Below are 21,497 nucleotides of genomic sequence, written 5' to 3'. Positions count from 1 at the left end.
CCTACCATGCACACTCAATTGCCTCTCTATACCTAACCCAAACACGTGGAATATCAGTTTAATTAATTTAACTCCGTTTTTAGAATTAAAATAAAATAAATAAATACCTTATTTAAATAAGTATTACACCCTGTTTCCATTGATCATCCTTGAGATGTTTCGACAAATTGATTGGAGTCCATCTGTGGTAAATTCAATTGATTGGCACACACCTGTCAATATAAGGTCTCACAGTTGACAGTGCATGTCAGAGCAAAAACCAAGCCATGAGGTCAAAGGAATTGTCCGTAGAGCTCTGAGACAGGATTGTGTCTCGGCACAGATCTGGGGAAGGGTACCAAAAATGTCTATAGCATTTTGAATATCCCCAAGAATGCAGTGGCCTTCTTAAATGGAATGGAATGGAAGAAGTTTGGAACCACCAAGACTTCTTAGAGCTGGCCGCCCGGCCAAACAGCAATCGGGGAGAAGGTGACCAAGAACCCGATGGTCACTCTGACAGAGCTCCATTGTTCCTCTGTGGAGATGGGAACACCTTCAGAAGGACACCAATCTCTGCAGCACTCCACCAATCAGGACTTTATGATTGAGTGGCAGACGGAAGCCACTCTTCAGTAAAGGCACATGACAGGCCACTTGGAATTTGCCAAAAGGTACCTAAAGGACTCTCAGACCATGAGAAACAAGATTCTCTGGTCTGATGAAACCAAGATTGAACTGTTTGGTCTGAATGCTAAGTGTCACGTCTGGAGGAAACCTGGCACCATCCCTACGGTGAAGCATGGTGGTGGCACATTATGCTGTGTGGATGTTTTTCAGCAGCAGGGAATGGGAGACTAGTCAGGATCGAGGGAAAGATGAACGGAGCAAAGTACAGCGAGATCCTTGATGAAAACAAACTCCCCCACGACGCCAGGACAGCGGAGTCAATCACCACCTTCCGGAGACACCTGAAACCCCACCTCTTTAAGGAATACCTAGGATAGGATAAAGTAATTCTTCTCACCCCCCTTAAAAGATTTAGATGCACTATTGTAAAGTGGCTGTTCCACTGGATGTCATAAGGTGAATGCACCAATTTGTAAGTCGCTCTGGATAAGAGCGTCTGCTAAATGACTTAAATGTAAATGTAAATGTAATTATGACTGTTTCGTTGACTGTTTTTAAATAAAGTATTATTATCGAATCATCTTGGATATCTGACAAGACAATAACATTTTCATATAGTGACCTGACCAAGCAGTGACATCAATCATGTTTATTCAGATGCAGCTATGACCAGTTGTGGCAGTCGCAGATAAAATGCATTTAATTTATCATTATGACTAAAGAATTTGGTTGCGTTCCCCTGTTCAGACGCTGCATGTATCAACCAATGGCTGCGTGCCACGTCATCGACTGTCAGATTGCTTTAACATACGATGTGGTTAGCGGATCCTGGAGTCTAGGTCGAAAATATAATAATCAGGCGCCTTACCAGTAAAAGACTAGCCAATCACAATATATGACACCCTGGTTTGCGCACCTTTGAAGTTCAGATGGGAACAGCTAGGCCAAATCGTTGGAATAGTGACTGAAGTCTGGACACTGACTGTAGGCCTCACATGTAGCCTCTTCCAATATGAACTTCTACAGAATTAAGTGTTATTTGCAATAAAAGTATACACCAAATGTAAATTTTGTCTCGGGAACAGGAGTAGAGAAGTATGATTTCTTTCTTTTAGCATCCTGAGAGAATGTGAATGCACGCTCAGGGACGGTGTTGTGTAGCCTAAACATGAAAAAAAGCTGACAGTAGAAAGGTTTCCTTACAGATTTACATGCGAATATACTCAAATCTCCATACAATAATATGCGCATTTTCCCAATAGAGAGAGATGTGTTAATCAAACGGACTTTATGCGGATAAAAGGTTGTGCGTGATGGTGACGTAGTGCACATAAAATTAACTTGTCCCTAAAATTCTCATGTACCAAATGAAAAATACAAGTTAAATGGGTTTCCATCGCATTTTCAACTCTACTGATGGTTTTGTCACAAAACTGCTGCGTTGTCTTGGCACATGTGCTCTAGCCAACAGCTCTCACATACAGTGCGAGTAGACTACCTACATTATACGATTAAAAGGCAGTCAAGCATCGACCATCATGTCACCAGAATAAGACCCTCGATATTAATTGCAAAGGAGCATCAAGCTCATCACCTTGCACATTACTTGCACATTCACCACCCTGTGAAGCTCATCATAATGTATTTAATCTGTAGCCCAATAAACTGCATGTTTTCCGTTGTCATAGTGGGAGGACTACATAACGTGTGACTGACTCCACGTTTACTTCGATATGAGGGTTATTATGTCAATAGTGGCGCATAACGGTGTTTCCACCGACATTTCTTGCATAATTCATTTTACCGACACAAAAATATCACACCATGTTGTAATAACAAATAGTCTGTCAGCATTTAGAAAATTGTACCGGCATTTCATGTTTCCATCAGCCCGGACCTTTTTCATAGTGTGGGTATTGGTAAAGTGTGACACATTCTGAAAATGTGCTTTCCAGACTACAGAATCATCCCATTGTCTTAACCCCCAACATGATACCATTCTAAATAAATTAAGAACTATACTACACTCTAAACATGAGGTGTTCAACAAGGGTTCTTGTAAGATCCTCAAAGTCCTTCAAAGAACCGTAGGGTTCTTGGCACTGAAAATTGCCCTAAAAAGGTTCTTCCAAGAACCCCATAGGAGGTGGGGTTCATCGATTAACCTCCTTAGTTGGTGGGGGTTCTGGCAGGAACCTAACTGCCCAACTGAAAGATTTGGATTTGAATTTGAAGGGGGTGCAGGTCCAGGCATTTAAATGAAAAATGTAAAGATCTCCTCAATTTAAGGTAAGGGTTAACCCTTATATTATCTAAATTTATATTGTTTTGTGATAATACCATCTATCTTTTCACATTTGTGTAAATCTTTATACAATAGAAAATGGACACAATTGTATGGATATCAATCAACAAAGAGGTAAGAATATGTATGCTATAAGAATATGTTGAAGGCTAGCTGTATTGGGTGCCGATGACTGAATTGCTCACTTTTGTGTTTGTGTCTGCAGGTATACAGATGAGGAAGCATACACAGGTATATCAATTGGTATTGGTATGTTATGCAGATCACATGCCGTCCTCCTCCCTTACCTCTTCAATGAAAATCACATAGGCCTCTACATTATGGACAAGGTATGTGTATGAAAACCATTATCAAAACAGTTTTTTTCATCCCACATTTACCACAAAAACCAAGGTATGAATACTGTCGTGTGCATGTTTTGTTAAACATCTGTATAATTACTACTTTTTGGATTGACAGACTTCAGCCCCTCCCTACACCTCTGATGATATAACAGGAAACCAGTTAGAACACCATGCACTGCATAATCATTCTGGCTATGGATACGGAGAACATCAGCACATTTACATCAACACGGAAGAGGATATACCAATTGGACTTGGGGCTCTGCTGGGAGTTTACCTCATTATTTTGATTTTTTATTCTGATTTGCCACTAAAATCATGAAGAACACTGACAACTAAATTATTGTTCTATTGTTATGTGGGGGTTTAGTTAAAAAATTAACCCCAAGGTCAACAGGTTCTTCAAGGATCCCTTAAAGGGGGTCGACCTTAACCCAATTGAGATGGTTTGGGATGAGTTGGACCTCAGAGTGAAGGAAAAGCAGCCAACAAGTGCTTAGCATTTGTGGGAACTCCTTAAAGACTGTTGGAAAAGCATTCCTCATGAAGCTGGCTGAGAGAATAACAAGAGTGTGCAACGCTGTCATCAAGACAAAGGGTGGCTACTTTGAAGAATCTCAAATATGACATATATTTGGATTTGACACCTTTTTGGTTACTACATGATTCCATATGTGTTATTTCATATTGTTGATGTTTTCAATACTATTCTACAATGAAAATAGTACAAATGAAGAAAAACCCTTGAATGAGAAGGCTTGTTCAAACTTTTGACTGGTACTGTATATTTAAGCTCGGAATAATTCTTATTTGGATGGAAAACCGACCTTTGCATTTTAGCCTACGTAGTTACAAATAACGTCGCGTCGCATTCGCTCCATAGCGTTATGGAAAATGGTTTTATTGGATTAATGTGGCAACTCTCTTGCTGTTGAGAGAAAAATTTGCATCAGTTTTGAGACGTCATTGACTAGAATTTTGTAGACCTGGCAACCCTGGTCAAGACATACGGGAAGTAAACAAACTGATGGAGCTGTCAAAAAAAGAAAACAAGACGTTGCCAGCTTCTTGCAAGTGATACAGTTGCCATGACTGCTTGTATCATTTTATTTGTCGTACTTTCCGGAACATCAAGCTAGGGGTACATTTGACGAAGGTAAATTTAGCAAGGGTAATTTAGCTTGGCTAGCTAGCTAACGTTACTGTAGCAAGCTAACGAAAGGAAAGACGACCCGGCTAGCAAACTAACAGTAGCTTCCCACCCCCACCATGAATAACCAGACATCTCATCATATCAATAATATATCATCAGTTAATTGTAAAGTCAATGTGTCATTACAAAATCGTTAGATGAAGCTAGCTATGTGGATTGTCACTTTTACATGGCAACAAGCTAACGTTAGCTAGGTCCACTCCACTGGCTGCTACTAGCCAGAGCTACTCAGCTAACCAGGCAATAATACCAATTCTTCCTGTAGGTTTCAGAGAAGAAATTTAGTTTATCACAGATAATAAATTCACTAGCTATGTCTGTGTTGCCAGGTAGATAATGTAAAATGAATCTAACGTTACTTATGTTATTTATTTTTTGTAGACACTGAATATAAAAGTCATATGAAGAGCCATGTCTCACACTCAGTCCGAGACTGTTGGCCCAAATCAGTGGACCATGGCGGAGCTACTGGGTCAGAGGAGCCTACTGGGCTTTGGAGCTCTTCTGACATGGCTGATTCTCTTCCATTTACTGGTGAATGTATGGCTGCTGTGTGTCTTCACCAGCCTCCTGGTGGTCATGGGAGGCTGGCTGGGATCTCAGGCTGTCCTGGACTCCAACAGAGTTGTTCACCTAGAGCGGTTCATCACATTGGAAAGGGTCCCTCCTTTGCCTGAGAGTGAGCGGCAGCTAGACCACGAGATACAGACCACCGTGCGCAAGATAATCAGAGACTTTGTGTCCTCCTGGTACTGCATAGTGTCCTCGGAGCGGCACTTTGAGGTCGAGGTGCAAAGTGCCATGTACTCCATGGCGATGGAGCTGAAGAATCGGTCAAGAAGAGTGGACAGGAAGGTCCTGACCCAGAGGGTTTTGGACCTGTGTGGCGGACACCTTCAGAGCTACCTGAGAGCCAAAGAAGTCATGGCCGAGCTGAAGAGGCAACCGGATGGAGAGAACAGCCTCTGGAAAGCATACTCCCGGGTCTGCACACCTCACCCTGCTGTGAAGAGCTCGGCCATGGAGGTGAACTACGCCAGGGCTATTGTTGACCTGCTGCTGCATGTCCTTGTCCCACTGCCTCACCTGGAAACCCGAACGGGAAGGTTTGTGGTCGGAGAGCTCATCACGTGCAATGTCCTTCTCCCCTTCATTACGAAACTATCGGATCCAGACTGGCTGAACCTGTTAATTGTTTCCATTTTCACCAAGTCAAGTATGCAAGCCCCCAAAGCCTCAGAACCACCAAAAACACCATCACTGCCACATCTCACTGTCTTAGAGCAGGATCAGCCCCAGCAAGACGTTCAGGTCCCTTGCTCTTTACCCTTAAGGATCCTATCAGAAACACCTAACGACACAGAGGCTGCCACACCCGAGTTGGCTGCTTACGATATCATCGACTCGGCAGAATTGTACTGCCCTCAGAATAATATAGAGGAAGAAGAGCCTCGACAGGCTAGACAGTACATTGGTATCTGCCCAATGGACTACCTGAGACCAGTCAAATCCAACCCGTTCTACCAAGAGACCGACTCAGACCTGGACTCTCCTCTGACAGATTTCAAGAGGAGCTCAATGGAGTCCCTGGTTCTGATTGGTGCAGAGGAAGCGCTGTCGGACCGGTTTCGAGAGTGTGCCACGCCCACTGACATCAGCAGCGTCATGGATCTGGAAGATGACCTCCGGGTTTACCCTGGTCTAGCCGAGGTCACTTCCTCCCCCAAAGTCCTGGTCTCTGAACAACAGGATCACCCCGAAGCCTTCGCTAACGTGTTGTGCACCACGACCGAGGACGTTCCCTCGAGTTTCAGCAGCCTCCAGGACCTGGAGATGAGGGACAGCGGCACTAGCCCAGAGAGAGAGCTGCTGAGCGTAGACCTGGCGGTGGGCTGCCACTCCAACGGGCTGACGGCGTCGGTGAGTGGCCCTCTGCAGACCTCCTCCCCCATGGCTCCCCTGCCCTCCTTCAGCTTCGAGCCCCTCAGCAGCCCCGAAGGCCCCATCATCATCCAGAACCTTCGAATCCCCGGGACCATCACGGCCAAGGAGCACCGTGGCACCGGCTCGCACCCGTACACTCTCTACACGGTCAAGGTGAGTTATTATTGCAAGGTGAATTTGTTTGTTGTTTAATGTTTGGAGAACAGTATGGAGAACATTACTTGTTGGTGGTTTGAATATGATAGGTTACATATGTGTCTTCATATACGCTGCTAAAACAACTTATTCTGATCATTGATGAGGTGTGTTGGTTTTAAGGCCAGAACACAGAGTAGAGGAAAGAAAAGTAGTGGAAAGGGAAGTTTCGGGGTTATTTTTGTCTATATTAATCTAGTTTGTTTTGTGCTAAAACACATGTCTTTCAGTATGAAACAGCAATGGACTCTAATATCCCAGGGTCTATCCAGCCAGTTGCCTATCACACGGTCAACCGGCGATATAGTGAGTTTCTCAACCTACAGACCCGCTTGGAGGAGAAATCAGACTTGCGAAAACTCATCAAAAGTGAGTATTGTTATCTGAACAATGACAGGCGTTTTCAGGCGTTTTAGTTCCATGTGTCATGTGGAACTAGACTGGGTGTTTTTCTTACAGCTTCTAACTGATCTCACTAACATGGTTTAGATGTGAAAGGACCAAAGAAAATATTTCCAGACTTGCCGTTTGGTAACATGGACAGTGACAAAGTTGAGGCCAGGAAAGGGCTGCTCGAGACTTTCCTCAAGGTTGGTAACATCTTAACTCAAGCCTTGGGAATTAAAACAATATGTTTTTGTTAGTTTTGTACTTTGTAAACTGCATGTATTATACACTTTAATGTAATATTTCTCATTGCCATATACAGTTGAAGTCCGAAGTTTACATACACCTTAGCCAAATATATGTAAACTCAGTTTTTCACAATTCCTGACATTTAATCCTAGTAAAGATTCCCTGTCTTAGGTCAGTTAGGATCACCACTTTATTTTAGAATGTGAAATGTCAGAATAATAGTAGAGAGAATGATTTATTTCAGCTTTTACTTCTTTCATCACATTCCCAGTGGGTCAGAAGTTTACATACACTCAATTAGTATTTGATAGAATTGCCTTTAAATTGTTTAACTTGGGTCAAGTGTTTCGGGTAGCCTTGCACAAGCTTCCCACAATAAGTTGGATGAATTTTGGCCCATTCCTCCTGACAGAGCTGGTGTAACTGAGTCAGGTTTTTAGGCCTCCTTGCTCGCACACACTTTTTCAGTTCAGCCCACAAGTTTTCTATGGGATTGAGGTCAGGGCTTTGTGATGGCCACTCCAATACCTTGACTTTGTTGTTATTAAGCCATTTTGCCACAACTTTGAAAGTATGCTTGGGGACATTGTCCATTTGGAAGACCCATTTGCGACCAAGCTTTAACTTCCTGACTGATGTCTTGAGATGTTTCTTCAATATATCCACATAATTTTTCATCCTCACTTTTTTGTGAAGTGCACCAGTCCCTCCTGCAGCAAAGCACCCCCACAACATGATGCTGCCACCCCCGTGCTTCACGGTTGGGATGGTGTTCTTCGGCTTGCAAGCCTCCCCCTTTTTCCCCCAAACATAACGATGGTCATTATGGCCAAACAGTTCTATTTTTATTTCATCAGACCAGAGGACATTTATCCAAGAAGTACAATCTTTGTCCCCATGTTCAGTTGCAAACCGAAGTTTGGCTTTTTTATGGCGGTTTTGGAGCAGTGGCTTCTTCCTTGCTGAGCGGCCTTTCAGGTTATGTTGAAATAGGACTCGTTTTACTGTGGCTATAGATACTTTTGTACCTGTTTCCTCCCGCATCTTCACAAGGTTCTTTGCTGTTGTTCTGGGATTGATTTGCACTTTTTGCACCAAAGTACGTTCATCTCTAGGAGACAGAATGTGTCTCCTTCCTGAGCGGTATGATGGCTGCGTGGTCCCATGGTGTTTATACTTGCATACTATTGTTTGTACAGATGAACGTGTTACCTTCAGGCGTTTGGAAATTGCTCCCAATGATGAACCAGACTTGTGGAGGTACACATTTATTTTCTGAGGTCTTGGCTGATTTCTTTAGATTTCCCCAGGATGCCAAGCAAAGAGGCACTGAGTTTTAAAGTAGGCCTTGAAATACATCCACAGGTCCACCTCCAATTGACTCAAATTATGTCAATTAGCCTATTAGAAGCTTCAAAAGCCATGACATCATTTTCTGTTTAAAGGCACAGTCAACTTAGTGTATGTAAACTTCTGACCCACTGGAATTGTGATTAAGTGAATTATAAGTGATATAATCTGTCTGTAAACAGTTGTTGGAAAATTACTTGTGTCATGCACAAAGTAGATGTCCTAACCGACTTGCCAAAACTATAGATTGTTAACAAGAAATTTGCGGAGTGGTTAAAAAACAAGTTTTAATGACTCCAACCTAAGTGTATGTAAACTTCAGACTTCAACTGTAGATCTGAGTGAAATTTATTTGGACGAATTAACATAATGTTCATGACATTACAAAATCAAATACTATTTTATTAATCACGTGCTTCTTAAACAACAGGTGTAGACTAACAGAAAGCAAGCATTTCACTGTTAGTCTACCTACACCTGTTGTTTACGAAGAATGTGACAAATAAAATGTTATTTTATTGTTACTTGAAAACTAACACTAATCTCCCCTATTTTTCAGCAACTTTGTGCTATACCCGAAACTGCCAACAGTGAAGAAATGCAGGAGTTCCTTGCTCTTAATACAGATGCAAGAATTGCCTTTGTCAAGAAGCCGTTCATCGTATCACACATAGACAAGGTATGTGTTATTGATAATCACTTTAATTAACTAGGCCTGTATGCATTAGAAACAAGGAGATGCTGTACAGAAAACCTCAATGCGGAGAGTGAGGAACTTAAGAGGCATCAATATCGCACTCCCAAACATTTTACCTCCCCTGTAAATGATAATGGTGAGAAGTTAGAATATTTTTTCAATATTCACGTTCCATTCTCGATTATGCGTAATCACAGTAGCATCCACAACAGTGTAGAAGTGCTCAGAAACATCATATCATTTTATTTACAGTAAAAGTCACTCCATAATGACACAATATTACGTGATTACGCATATTATTCGACCATGCTGGTCATTTATGAACATTTGAACATCTTGGCCATGTTCTGTTATAATCTCCACCCGGCACAGCCAGAAGAGGACTGGCCACCCCACATAGCCTGGTTCCTCTCTAGGTTTCTTCCTAGGTTTTGGCCTTTCTAGGGAGTTTTTCCTAGCCACCGTGCTTCTACACCTGCATTGCTTGCTGTTTGGGGTTTTAGGCTGGGTTTCTGTACAGCACTTTGAGATATCAGCTGATGTACGAAGGGCTATATAAATCAAATTTGATTTGATTTGATTTGAATACATGATTTACCATTCATTTCTATTGGGCACAAAATATTCTGAAACATAACCAAAACAAACTAAGTCTGTGGAGTCACAAGTTTAATATAGTCATTGCGAGTTAGGTATATGGGACAAAAATACTAAATCTTTTACTCAATTTAATACACTATAATAGGGGGACTAAATACATAAAGTGTGTTCATTTCTAAACGGTTAAACACATATGTATGAAAATACCCTCAGATAAAAGGTGACATTATGCACTGTCGCTTCATATAATACATTGGATCTCAAATCCAAAATGCTGGAATATAGAGCCAAATGAAACGTTTTTGTTTCACTGTCCAAATACAGTAAATACATAGTGTCACGTAGAGTAGGCCAGAAGGCTAAACTGGATAACCTAACCTCTATCAAAATAAAAGATGGCGGAACCGCAAAAGTTCTTCTGTGCAAAGGTGTTTATTTACAAGTGAATTCGGAACAAAAAACAACAGTACTGCCATCAACGTCTTCCTTATGGGACAGCTTAAAAACAATGCTGCCCCATCCACAGCTCAATCCAAAATAACCTTTTCTGATCAATGACAGGGAACTGCCGGTGTCAATCATTGCAGTAAGACTTTTACCATTCACTTTTACAGGTACCAAGCATGACCCTTCCCGAGTCTGTCTATTCTGAACACCATCCCCTCTCTGGGTACATAACAGTAACCTGAGAGCTTGGATTTACGTAGCGGACACATTGAAGCTTTGTGCCCCTGCTGCCGGCAGTAAAAACAGGTCAGACCCCTCCCATCAGAGCGAACTGCATGATCCCTTACCTCCTCCCAGACACATAACCCTCAGAGTTACCTCCACCATCTCTGGCGTTTCTGATGTCCCTTGTGTCTCTGAGACTCCTTGGAGCGGGTGCTGCAGGTTGTGGTGGGCCCCCTTTACGTGCATTAAGATACTGCAGTGCAAGCTTGGCCGCCATAAGCCCGTCCTTGGGCTCGTGCTCTCGGACCCAGGTTCGAATGTCGTGTGGTAGAACTTGTAGAAGTTGCTCGAGGATGATGACCTCCCGATTTCGTCCTGTGTCTTCTCCCCGGTCGAACCCATCGTCGGTAGAGACCCTTGAGGCGGTGGTACGTCTCTGTCGGCGACTCACCCGATGGCGTTGATGCAGCTCTGAAGCGTTGACGGTAGGTTTCCGGTGAGATGTCAAACTTCACCAGCAGCGCTTCCTTCAAGCCCTTGTAGACATTGGACAGCCCCTCATCCATTGCTGTGTAAGCCTCTAAGGCCTTGCCCGTGAGCAATGGGACAAGCCTGCAGGCCCACTCTACCTCAGGCCACTGCCACGTCTTAGCCATGCGCTCAAACCTCAGCAGGTAGTTTTCAATGTCCTCCCCCTGCTGGTATGAGGGCATCTTTGGCTCCTTCCTCAGGAATGCTGGAAGATGGACGTTAACACTGCTGGACTGGTCTCCTGGTGCTGGCCTCATTACTGCTTGGGGTGCCTGCTGTGGAGTTGAAGTCCCTGCTGCGTCGAGCCTTTGTCGTCCTGGTGTTGGAAGACCCAATCTTGGGCTCTCACTGACGAGTTCCGCCTGGTGGGGAGCTGTGAGGATAGATTGGCGTAGGCCACGTAACTCCTGCTTGAGGTCTTCGTCCCTCCTCTCAAGGCAGGTGAAAAGTTGCTGAAAAAGGGTTACCATGGTTGGGTGTGGTTCTGGTCCCCCAACTGCTCCTTCAGTCAGCAGCTCACCCAGTTCTGGTTGTCTTTGGCCCCGCGGTCGGGCTCCTAGTTTCTCATACTTGACCTCTTCTTCACCAGACGATTCCATGGTATTCCACCCCGGTTCAACTTCAGGTACCTTTTCTGACAGTTGATGCTGTTGCTGAGAACGCAATCCTGTACGCATTCCTTTACCTCTCTTGTTGGAATTCACTGATTTGCGGTACGCCATCCCACCACTGCCACCATATGTCACGTAAGTAGGCCAGAAGGCATTTTGGATTGAGCTGTGGATGGGGCAGCATTGTTTTTAAGCTGTCCCATAAGGTAGATGTTGATGGCAGTACTGTTGTTTTTTGTTCCGGAATTCACTTGTAAATAAACACCTTTGCACAGAAGAACTTTTGCGGTTCCGCCATCTTTTTATTTTGATAGAGGTTAGGTTATCCAGTTTAGCCTTCTGGCCTACTCTACGTGACACATAGGTTGAATGTAACTGTGTGAACAAATGGCTCTGTAGATTGTGGACACCTTGAAGACGGCGTTTCCTCGCTCAGAGCTACAGAGCCCTACAGAAGACATGGACGGAGACTCTGAGGGAAAGCCTTCCTCAGATAAGAAAAACAAGTAAGTCAAATGAACTCCTCCTTCTGTAGAACAATACAATAAATGATGTCTCAATAATAGAGTCAGAGTTGGAAGTAATGGATCACATGTATTAGGTAATCACATACAAATGTTGATGTAACTGTAATCAGGCCAGATTACATTTTTTAAATGTGTAATTGGATTACAGTTACATTCTTAAAAACAGCTGATTGCACTACTTCTTTTAATATCAAGATGTGGGCTGTAAGTGTTTGTCTCAAACACACAGAAATGGCAGATCTTTGAAAGCTGTTTTGAGCCCCACTGCTTAGAAGTCACTTTTCAGTGGGAATGGAAGCTTTTCCTTTCCTTTCTGCTCTAATCTATTTTGAAATCTGCCTAGTTTCGTTTCACAGGAATGTTTTTCACCATAAAAAAAAGTCACAAAAAAAGTTTGCGTATAAAGTTCATTTTTGATGAGGCAACACCCTTTTCACTTCCCAAGAACTGGCATGACAGATATGACAAACCGCTACTTACTGCTAAATCTCAAGTTTCAGTGGAAATGAGTACACTGAAATCTACCTATATGTCTGTCTTGGAAGTCATACCAGGGGCGAAGACTTCGGCTACCGAACTTCGTCAAGCTTCAAGACAACATTTTGTGTGCTCAAACAGCCCAAAAAACATCTGCTGAACACCAAAACGTCCCAAAATGTTGTCATAATATATTCTCGAAATGTTTAGACTAGGAAGCTTACAGTAAGCTTTAGAGGGAACTGATTGTTCTGCAAGATAAACTTACGAGGCAGATGCTGATTTATCAAGGCATTAATCCAAAAGTAATCAGTTTACATTATTCAATTTGATTAATCCAATGGATTATTTTACAAATGACAGTTATTGTCATGTAATCTGTATTTACATTTTTCAAGTCCAACCCTGAATATATACACTGAGTGTACAAACCATTAAGAACACCTGCTCTTTCAATGACATAAACTGACCAGGTGAAAGCTATGATCCCTTATTGATGTCACCTGTTAAATCCACTTCAATGAGTGTAGATGAAGGGGAGACAGGTTTATGAAGGATTTTTAAGCTCTGAGACAATTGTGACAAGGATTGTGCATGTGTGCCATTTAGAGAGGGTAAAGTGTCATTCAGAGGGTGAAGTGTCATTCAGAGGGTAAAGTGTCATTCAGAGGGTGAAGTGCCTTTGAACAGGGTATGGTAGTAGGTGCCAGGCACACCGGTTTGAGTGTGTCAAGAACTCCAACGCTGCTGGGTTTGTCACGCTCAACAGTTTCCCGTGTGTATCAAGAATGATCTACCACCCAAAGGACATCCAGCCAACTTGACACAACTGTGGGAAGCATTGGAGTCAACATGGGCCAGCATTCCTGCGGAACGCTTTCAACACCTTGTAGAGATCACACCCTGAGGAATTGAGGCTGTTCTGAGGGCAAAATGGGGTGCAACTCAATATGAGGAAGTTGTTCTTAATGTTTTGTACACTCGGTGTAGGTGGGTGGGTGGATGGATAGGTGTGTGTGTGTATGTATATATATGTATACATTATGAAATGTGCATGACATTTTGTGAAATGAATTGCTATAAAGTTTGATATGTGTGTCTGTTTACAGGTCCCGGCTAAGGTTCTCCAGCAAAATCACCCCAGTCCTTAATGTGTCTGACATGAGGCCTAAAGTGCTATACTGCTTAGATGAGGGGAGCACAGTAAGTACTTCACTGTACTGTGGTCTCTCATCTACAGTGATGATTGTTGCATGACATTTTGTTCTAAGAGTTTCCAATCCTTAAACACATGAATGTTTGTCATGCTTCTCTTTTTGCAGGGGTTTAACGGCCTGTCGGTTGCTGGTCTAGAGGCCTTTATTAAGGAGCAGGAACTAGCGGTGATGTGTGACACAGAGGCTGAGAGGGAAGGCTGTCCAGGCCTCAAAGGAGAAGTTGGAGGCTGTGGGTGCACGCGGAATCATTTACCAGGCGTATCCATTCAAGACTCTGGTAAGGACAGTGCAGAGAATGTGGATATTTTAGAAGTTGTGTGTGTGTAAACTTACACAATGACACCTCTCACAATATTGTTCAATGCCCCATTAGTTCAATACAGGAACTAAGTTCATGCAAAAATCTTGGCTTGTGATAATGGATCTTTACGTTATGACCGCTTTCTGTTCATCCTGGCAGTGTCTGTTTGTACGTGCGTGAATGCATGCTTCTTACTGTGTGGACAGACAGACGGACAGAGTGGCGTGATTGTGAAGTCAGGGGAAGCACAATTCCGCCCACATCTTCCACTCCAGACTGAGCTTGACTGGCTCATTCATTGTGAAATTATGTTTTTTACTGTACATAAAAACAGGATTTGCTACTTTTCTTACTTGGTTTAAGTTCAGTTTCTGGCCCGGTCTATGAATATTCAGTGTTTTAGAATGTGGACCGAAGGTTTCGGTCCTCTAACTGATCTTGCCTCTTACTTCTATCTCCACACATGGAAGACTAGCAGTCTATTGTATTGTCACAAAATGGTGATCTCATTGACTTCATATGGACTTCATATGGAAACTATCTCCCACGACTCGACATTGGAATGAGCATGTTCCTTTTTAATTGAATCCAAATTGCTAGGGCTTCCATGTTTAACGTCTGCTCATTGTCTTGTCTGAAGGAGATGCGTTTCAGATGTGGGCCAGACTTTCATGGTGAGCCGTCTGGTTCACTTTCACTGACCAGACAGTTCTGAATCATCCAGATCACTCCTGAAACTTTCAAGGTTGAAAAGTTAACCTGTATGATGTGACCAGCATACCCATGCAGTACTATAATGTCACCACTAGAGGGAAGTATTGGCAAACATTTGTTGGGGGTATTTTTTTTGTCTATGCTGAGAAATCTGTCCAGGAGCAAGAGGTTACTGTTTGTTAATGTCAATGTTTGACATTGTGTGTATCATAGGTTTTTTCCTTTTTACAGATTTCCTCTGACAAATTTTGCCAATAATGTTGACATACAGTAGATATCCAACTCTTACGTGAGGCTTTAGTGTTTTGTGATTTTCATATTTCATAGCCAGAATGTTATTTAGTATTTTTGGTTGAAAACTGAGAAGCAGTTGCTTTCTCTAAATGATTTTACTTTGGACCATTGCTAATGCATGGTAAATAGGCTTCAAACCTATGGTGTTTATTGTGCTTGTTACAAGAATGTGGGCTACTTTGTAAAGTGTGCATATGTGTGTGTGCATGCGTGTCATTTACATGTGTGTGTGTATTTGATGTGTGTTTTGTGGCACTGTCCACAGTGGCAGAGACGGCCCTGGCTGACGTGGCCCTAGACATTATGTGTCTGCTAATGAAGGATCAGTGGAGCTGGCTGTGCACCGACAACATCCGGAAGACTATCCGGCTGCTATTTGGAACCCTCATTGACAGGTACTGTACTGATGCATGGACCATAGAAATATAATTATTACTCTACTCCATTCTATTTCTACGGCATGGACAGCCATAGAGCACATGTCCTCCAAAACTAGTTGACATCTGTCACAACTTACCAGTCAGCCACTGACCTCCCATATCTAGTACTGTATATCAGAACATATGGAAATCAGGAACCTATCATTTCGAAATGGACCTTTTCAGAAATTTGACTGTGAGTGGATTACATTTTAACTTACTGTGCACCCAAACTCTTATTAGAATGAAGCATTTAGCAAAAGGCTTATGTGGATACAGTATTGTTCCAGTATTATTTTGTCAAACAAGTAAGGTGTCTTGCATATCTCAAGGATTTTCTAAAAAGGGCCAACGTGGTTGTTGTTGTGGTTTCTGCTGAATAACTGGAAACTGTTCCTCTAATGTGCAAGAGTACAATCTCTGAGCTCGTAAAGAATTTGCACCTCAGCAATGTTGTGTACTGGGACCAGAGCATGTGTGCGAAGTTGTGCGGTCAGAAATCCCGCTCATCGCTCACTGAACTATGCTTGTGCTCCACTCCGGCGCCCCACGTCCTTTACAACGGCCCCGCTAAAAAACGCTGCTCCAGATTCGCTCCATTCATTAAAATCGCAGTTTAACCAATTTTGTGATTACCTGGACCTATCATTTAGATTTGAAGTATTGAAACCAAACCATATGATTTGAATGAAACGTATTTTAATAAACAAGAAAAGGTGACAGTGAAAAACAGTCACATTAAAGGCTACATGTCATATTAAACAGCATATAAACACTCTAAATAGGTCAGGAGCCAGACAGGGAGCCTAAGAAGCATCGTTCAGAAGGAACGAAAATGAATTATTTAGACTTTATTATTATTATTAGCTGATTATTTCAAGGTTATAGCCTCCAAATAAATAAATGGTGAAGCATTTGTGAGTGAGACACGCTAGGCTGGCATGAACATTAAGCGCTCAGCATTTAAACAACATTTCTTTGTATTCAATTATTATAGTCTATAAATTGTGCATAAAGGCTATGACTTACTTACAAGTAAATAAAATGAAGAATGTCTTAGGCCTATTCACTTTTAGAAACACAAATTTGGCCAGAGTCTGTGGCTCATGCGACGGTGCCTGGAGAGCTTGCCTTCTTACCTTCTCTGCGCTTGCAGAGCCACTAGGGATGCTAAACACCCTTTGGGCCACTTGCCAGGCTGGGCAGGGATGCAGAGTAAAAAAAAATTATATATATATAGGTAGGCCGAAAGGTTTTTAGGCAAAATAACCCAATCAAAACAGAAAGCTCCTTGAAAGAGGTTATATGTCAGGCCTATTGGGCCAAAATCAATGATATCCTATTCTATAGATAAAAGAACCAAAATCAACCAAACTTTTATGAGATCAGATTTTTTGATTATAAATACTTTGCTATAATGACACTTTGCTAGCTACCCACCTCATTCCTTTCCGTTAGCAAGTGCACATAGTAAGTACACCATCATGCTTTCGAGATGCATGTCTTTTCAGATTCCATAATGGTTCTTTAGTTGTGGACACCACATCACCGCACTCCCTCTCTTGCTCTTGGTCCTCCTGATCTGTGGAAGTCACCTTGATTTTGCACCGGAGTGTTTCACAAGTTTCTTTATGAAAATATTTAGTGAACTCCATGACAGTAGCTAAAGCAAGGGGCTGTAGCAGCACACAAGTAGACTACAGATGCATGCTGGGCTGGGCATGTCCTGAGCTCGTGAAGTGAGCGAAATTGGAGTGGGAGAGAAGTCCGCTGCTCCAACTTTTGGGGAACTCGCTCCACGCTCCAGTCAAATTGGTCACGCTCCTCTCCTCGCACATATGGGACAGGTATGTTGGCTCTTCGGAGGGTAATCGTTATTTTGGAGGTCAAGTAGCCTGTCACTTTGCATGCCTCTGTGTGTCAGAGTCATTTTTTTGAAAGGGTAGTCTCAAGCAAAGGGAGATTTTTCTCTAATTCTCCAATGACCTTTCGCCTCTCCCCACTTTCCGAGTCCGACATGCTCTCACTCAGGGCTAGACGCACAGACACACATACATTTCCGGTACCCACAAGGATAGCAATATACACACACACACGCACGCAGTTATAAACGTGTCTGTCATGGTCCCTTCAAATGGCTTCACAATAATACCATCTGTCAGGAGCTCGTATTTTAAAGGAATGTTTTTCCTTTTGCTCCGAGACAGATGTTTTCTTCACATTTCACAGAGTCCCGTTATTTATTTCACGTTGCAAGTTTACAGTGATTTGGAAGATATACAGTGGGGCAAAACAGTATTTAGTCAGCCACCAATTGTGCAAGTTCTCCCACTTAAAAAGATGAGAGAGGCCTGTAATTTTCATCATAGGTACACTTCAACAATGACAGACAAAATGAGAAAAGAAAATCCAGAAAATCACATTGTAGGATTTTTAATGAATTTATTTGCAAATTATGGTGGAAAATAAGTATTTGGTCAATAACAAAAGTTTATCTCAATACTTTGTTATATACCCTTTGTTGGCAATGACAGAGGTCAAATGTTTTCTGTAAGTCTTCACAAGGTTTTCACACACTGTTGCTGGTATTTTGGCCCATTCCTCCATGCAGATCTCCTCTAGAGCAGTGATGTTTTGGGGCTGTTGCTGGGCAACACGGACTTTCAACTCCCTCCACTGTATTAATCACTTTGAAAATCAATTATTTCCAAGTTTCCTCAACCTGCTGTTCTATAACTTTCCACAGTGCCTCTGTGGAAAGTTATGTGTTATGCAATTAGTTGCTTCTGTTTCCATTTCTTTGTGGGAAAACTGATTTTGAAGCAGTAGGTTCTTCTCTGCTATGATCAGTAGGCCTACCAAGTTATCCTAAAGCTTGATAGACCCTAATGATAGTATCTTGATAATGCATTTCATCTTAATTGACAACATTTATTTCTGGAGTCCTTGTGTATTAGAAGAAGTTTGGAGAACTCTGCCTGCATTCACAAAGCGTCTCAGCAGAGCTGATCTAGGATCAGGTCCCCCCCTCATCCATATAATCATATTCATTCTGTGGCGGCAGGGTAGCCTAGTGGTTAGAGCGTTGGACTAGTAACCGGAAGGTTGCATGTTCAAACCCCCGAGCTGACAAGGTACAAATCTGTCGTTCTGCCCGTGAACAGGCAGTTAACCCACTGTTCCTAGGCCTTCATTGAAAAAAAGAATTTGTTCTTAACTGACTTGCCTAGTTAAATAAAGGTAAAATATTCATTCTGATCAAAAAGGCTAAACTGATCCTATATCAGCACTAGTCTGAGATTAAGCATACTGGATGGTGTATAAACGCTTGACCTCGTTCCATTCAAAATAAATATCGGTGATGCTGTGATAATGCTTAGGCTAACTTGTTTTCCTAATGAGATTTTCTCCTCTGACTCTTGCCGCTCTGACGACTTTTACGAGGGTTTCCGTTTCGACAGGAGCATCGGAAAGTATCGTATCACAGGGGCCCCTGGGCCTTGATGTGTGAGCTGAGCCTCAGCCAGACTGGGATGTGATTGGCCATGTGCAAAGACCAATCCTGTTTTATGAAGTCGACGCTTCCTAGTCTTCATTCTAATTCTATGAGGAAAAACTGTTTCTCTTTAAGATTAATAGAAGGATTTTGATTAATGTAATGAATGTTGCTTTTTTGAGAAGGTAGTTTTGAGGTTGACATTTTGAATTTAGGCTCATTAAACTTATTTTCTTGAATGGAAAGAGAGGCACTTCTGGTGTCGTCAAGGTACCTCTGGTTGGCTTCCCTTCTCTGAGAATGCCTTCAGCAACAACTTCACAGATGTTCTGTCATAGACGGGTATAGCTGACCCTGTAGCAGTAAACTCAACATGCATACAATTTTCTCGGGTTTGTGTGATCCAAGTCACCTAACCCTCCCTAAAGACAGAGGGCCCTGTATTAGTGGCCCCTGTGTTGTTGGTCCGAGCTATTTAAAGCATCAGTCAGTCAGCAGAGACTGTTCTCACTAGCGACTAGTCCTCTCATCTTTTTACATGTTGCTCAGCAATGCTAGCTATACCCTAACAGACAGGCCTAAGAGCCTCTGAAGATAGCAGTAGAGGAAAACACGTTTTTAATTCTTTCACTCTTTAAATTCTCTAACAAGGGAATTCTCTAACAAGGGAAAGGTTAGTTACTAGGCATATAGCTTTGGCTACTGTTGACTGTACTGTCTATCTGTTCAGGTTTTCGAGACACTATCGAATTTGATTAAAGGTTCGCAGTACTTCTCAGTGCAGTGCATCGATGACTTCAGAGTTTTTGAGTTGTTTACTTACAGTTACAAAATTGAAACGCGAATGAAACCAGCGCTAAACCTATTTAATATGACAGAAGCTTTTAGTAAAATGCAAAGGAGATGCAGGCGATGGAAACCCGGTCCATGACTGTCACCGGTACCGCTTGCATGTCTGCTGTGCTTTAATCAAGAACCGCGAGTGGATGGAGCCGGCCTCCAACACACAACGTCTGTGTGATGAATTTGGCTGGAGACATGCTCTCGTAAATGGGGTCTAAGGCATTGGTTAGGGAGATGCATAATTTTATAGACTGGAAACTGGGACAATCTAAGATGAAAATATTCACCCTTAGACAGAAGTCTGGAAAATCCACTCGAGGCCAGATTTGTGTCTTTTTGTCTGTACATGAAGCAAGCACAATCTTCAGAGGAACGGCATCGAAGGAATGACTGACAATCTTATAGCATTGAACAATACGCCTCATATACTGTCCGGTACATTTGGTAGGAGTGTGTCGCTAGCAACACCAAGGTCATGGGTTAAGTTCCTACAGGGATCACATACACACATACTCAATTTATGCACTGTTTTGTAACTCTCTTTGGATAAAATCAACTTCTCAGTGACATTATATATATATACTGTAGCCTCACAGGGTACAGCAGCAAAATGATCTTTGTGCTTTGTGAATGACAACAATTTAATATACACAGATATGAACTTCACACAAACAGTCCTTTCACTCTGTCTGGTTTCTGATCAGTGGGTAACGTCGTAAGTGTTAAATATGCCACATTTCCCCATAAGGTGGTCCCACAGGGTGATGATATGCTTGTTTTGTTATGTGCAGTATCCTTCAGCCATCAGTGTACTTAAGGGACCATCTTAAGCCAAGGGAATCTGAGATCTGTTTTGCACGACATGGCTCTCAAATGTGTCCAGATGCATTTCCAAAGTGAGAAGAGGTGTTGAGAAATAGGTGTCTGTGTCCTTCTCCACTGTTTTGTATCACATCGCCTGTACCGTGTTCCCATTCTCTTTCATTTTCACCCTTTAGCCCCTGTCTTATTATCAGTTCAATAGAATGATATTTTCCTCTTTTTTGGTCATTTTGGATCCCACTTCTGACACCTGTAGTTTGAGACAGGGGCAGGCCTATATAGTACTGGACTGTTGTTCTAGCATCCAATGTCAGTCTTACTGGCATGACATAACGGTGGTACATGAAGTGATGATTGAAACCTCCCAGTAGTCAAGTTGAATGAAGTAGCTTAACTTCGGTGCAACCTTTTGCCTCAGCTGAGCACAGTTGATAACATATTCCAGTGTGGAACATTTTGCTCCCCAAGTCCAGAAAATACTTCATATTTGGGTAATGAATCGACAGCAAGCCAAGTATGACCCTTGACAGAATAGACAAAGTACAGGTGTTCCCTGCTGGAGTGGCACCTGAAATACCCTACGACTCCCAGTTGAGGACCAGTCTGACCACAGCTTGTACAGCCCGGCTCTCCAGCTCTGCTGTCATGTGTGGAGCAGATCCGTGCGGTGACATGTTTTG

At 42.5% G+C, this 21,497-nt stretch overlaps 1 protein-coding gene across 1 annotated transcript in view; it reads left to right on the top strand.

Moving 5' to 3' along the window:
- Nucleotides 1–4,196: 4,196 nt before the first annotated feature.
- snx19b (sorting nexin 19b) overlaps nucleotides 4,197–21,497 on the top strand; it is a 38,702-nt gene continuing 21,401 nt past the window's right edge. Inside the window, exons 1-9 of the mRNA XM_035759868.1 lie at nucleotides 4,197–4,414; nucleotides 4,853–6,568; nucleotides 6,841–6,979; nucleotides 7,100–7,200; nucleotides 9,156–9,275; nucleotides 12,107–12,213; nucleotides 13,821–13,914; nucleotides 14,034–14,205; nucleotides 15,503–15,632. Of these exons, the coding sequence (XP_035615761.1) occupies nucleotides 4,883–6,568; nucleotides 6,841–6,979; nucleotides 7,100–7,200; nucleotides 9,156–9,275; nucleotides 12,107–12,213; nucleotides 13,821–13,914; nucleotides 14,034–14,205; nucleotides 15,503–15,632 (2,549 nt within the window). The 5' untranslated portion in view covers nucleotides 4,197–4,414; nucleotides 4,853–4,882. The remainder of the gene's footprint in view (nucleotides 4,415–4,852; nucleotides 6,569–6,840; nucleotides 6,980–7,099; nucleotides 7,201–9,155; nucleotides 9,276–12,106; nucleotides 12,214–13,820; nucleotides 13,915–14,033; nucleotides 14,206–15,502; nucleotides 15,633–21,497) is intronic.

This window comes from Oncorhynchus keta, chromosome 1, assembly GCF_023373465.1.
Source record: "Oncorhynchus keta strain PuntledgeMale-10-30-2019 chromosome 1, Oket_V2, whole genome shotgun sequence".
Lineage (NCBI taxonomy): Eukaryota > Metazoa > Chordata > Actinopteri > Salmoniformes > Salmonidae > Oncorhynchus > Oncorhynchus keta.
Note: the sequence above shows the minus strand (reverse complement) of the source record. Positions and strands in the feature narration are given on the sequence as shown.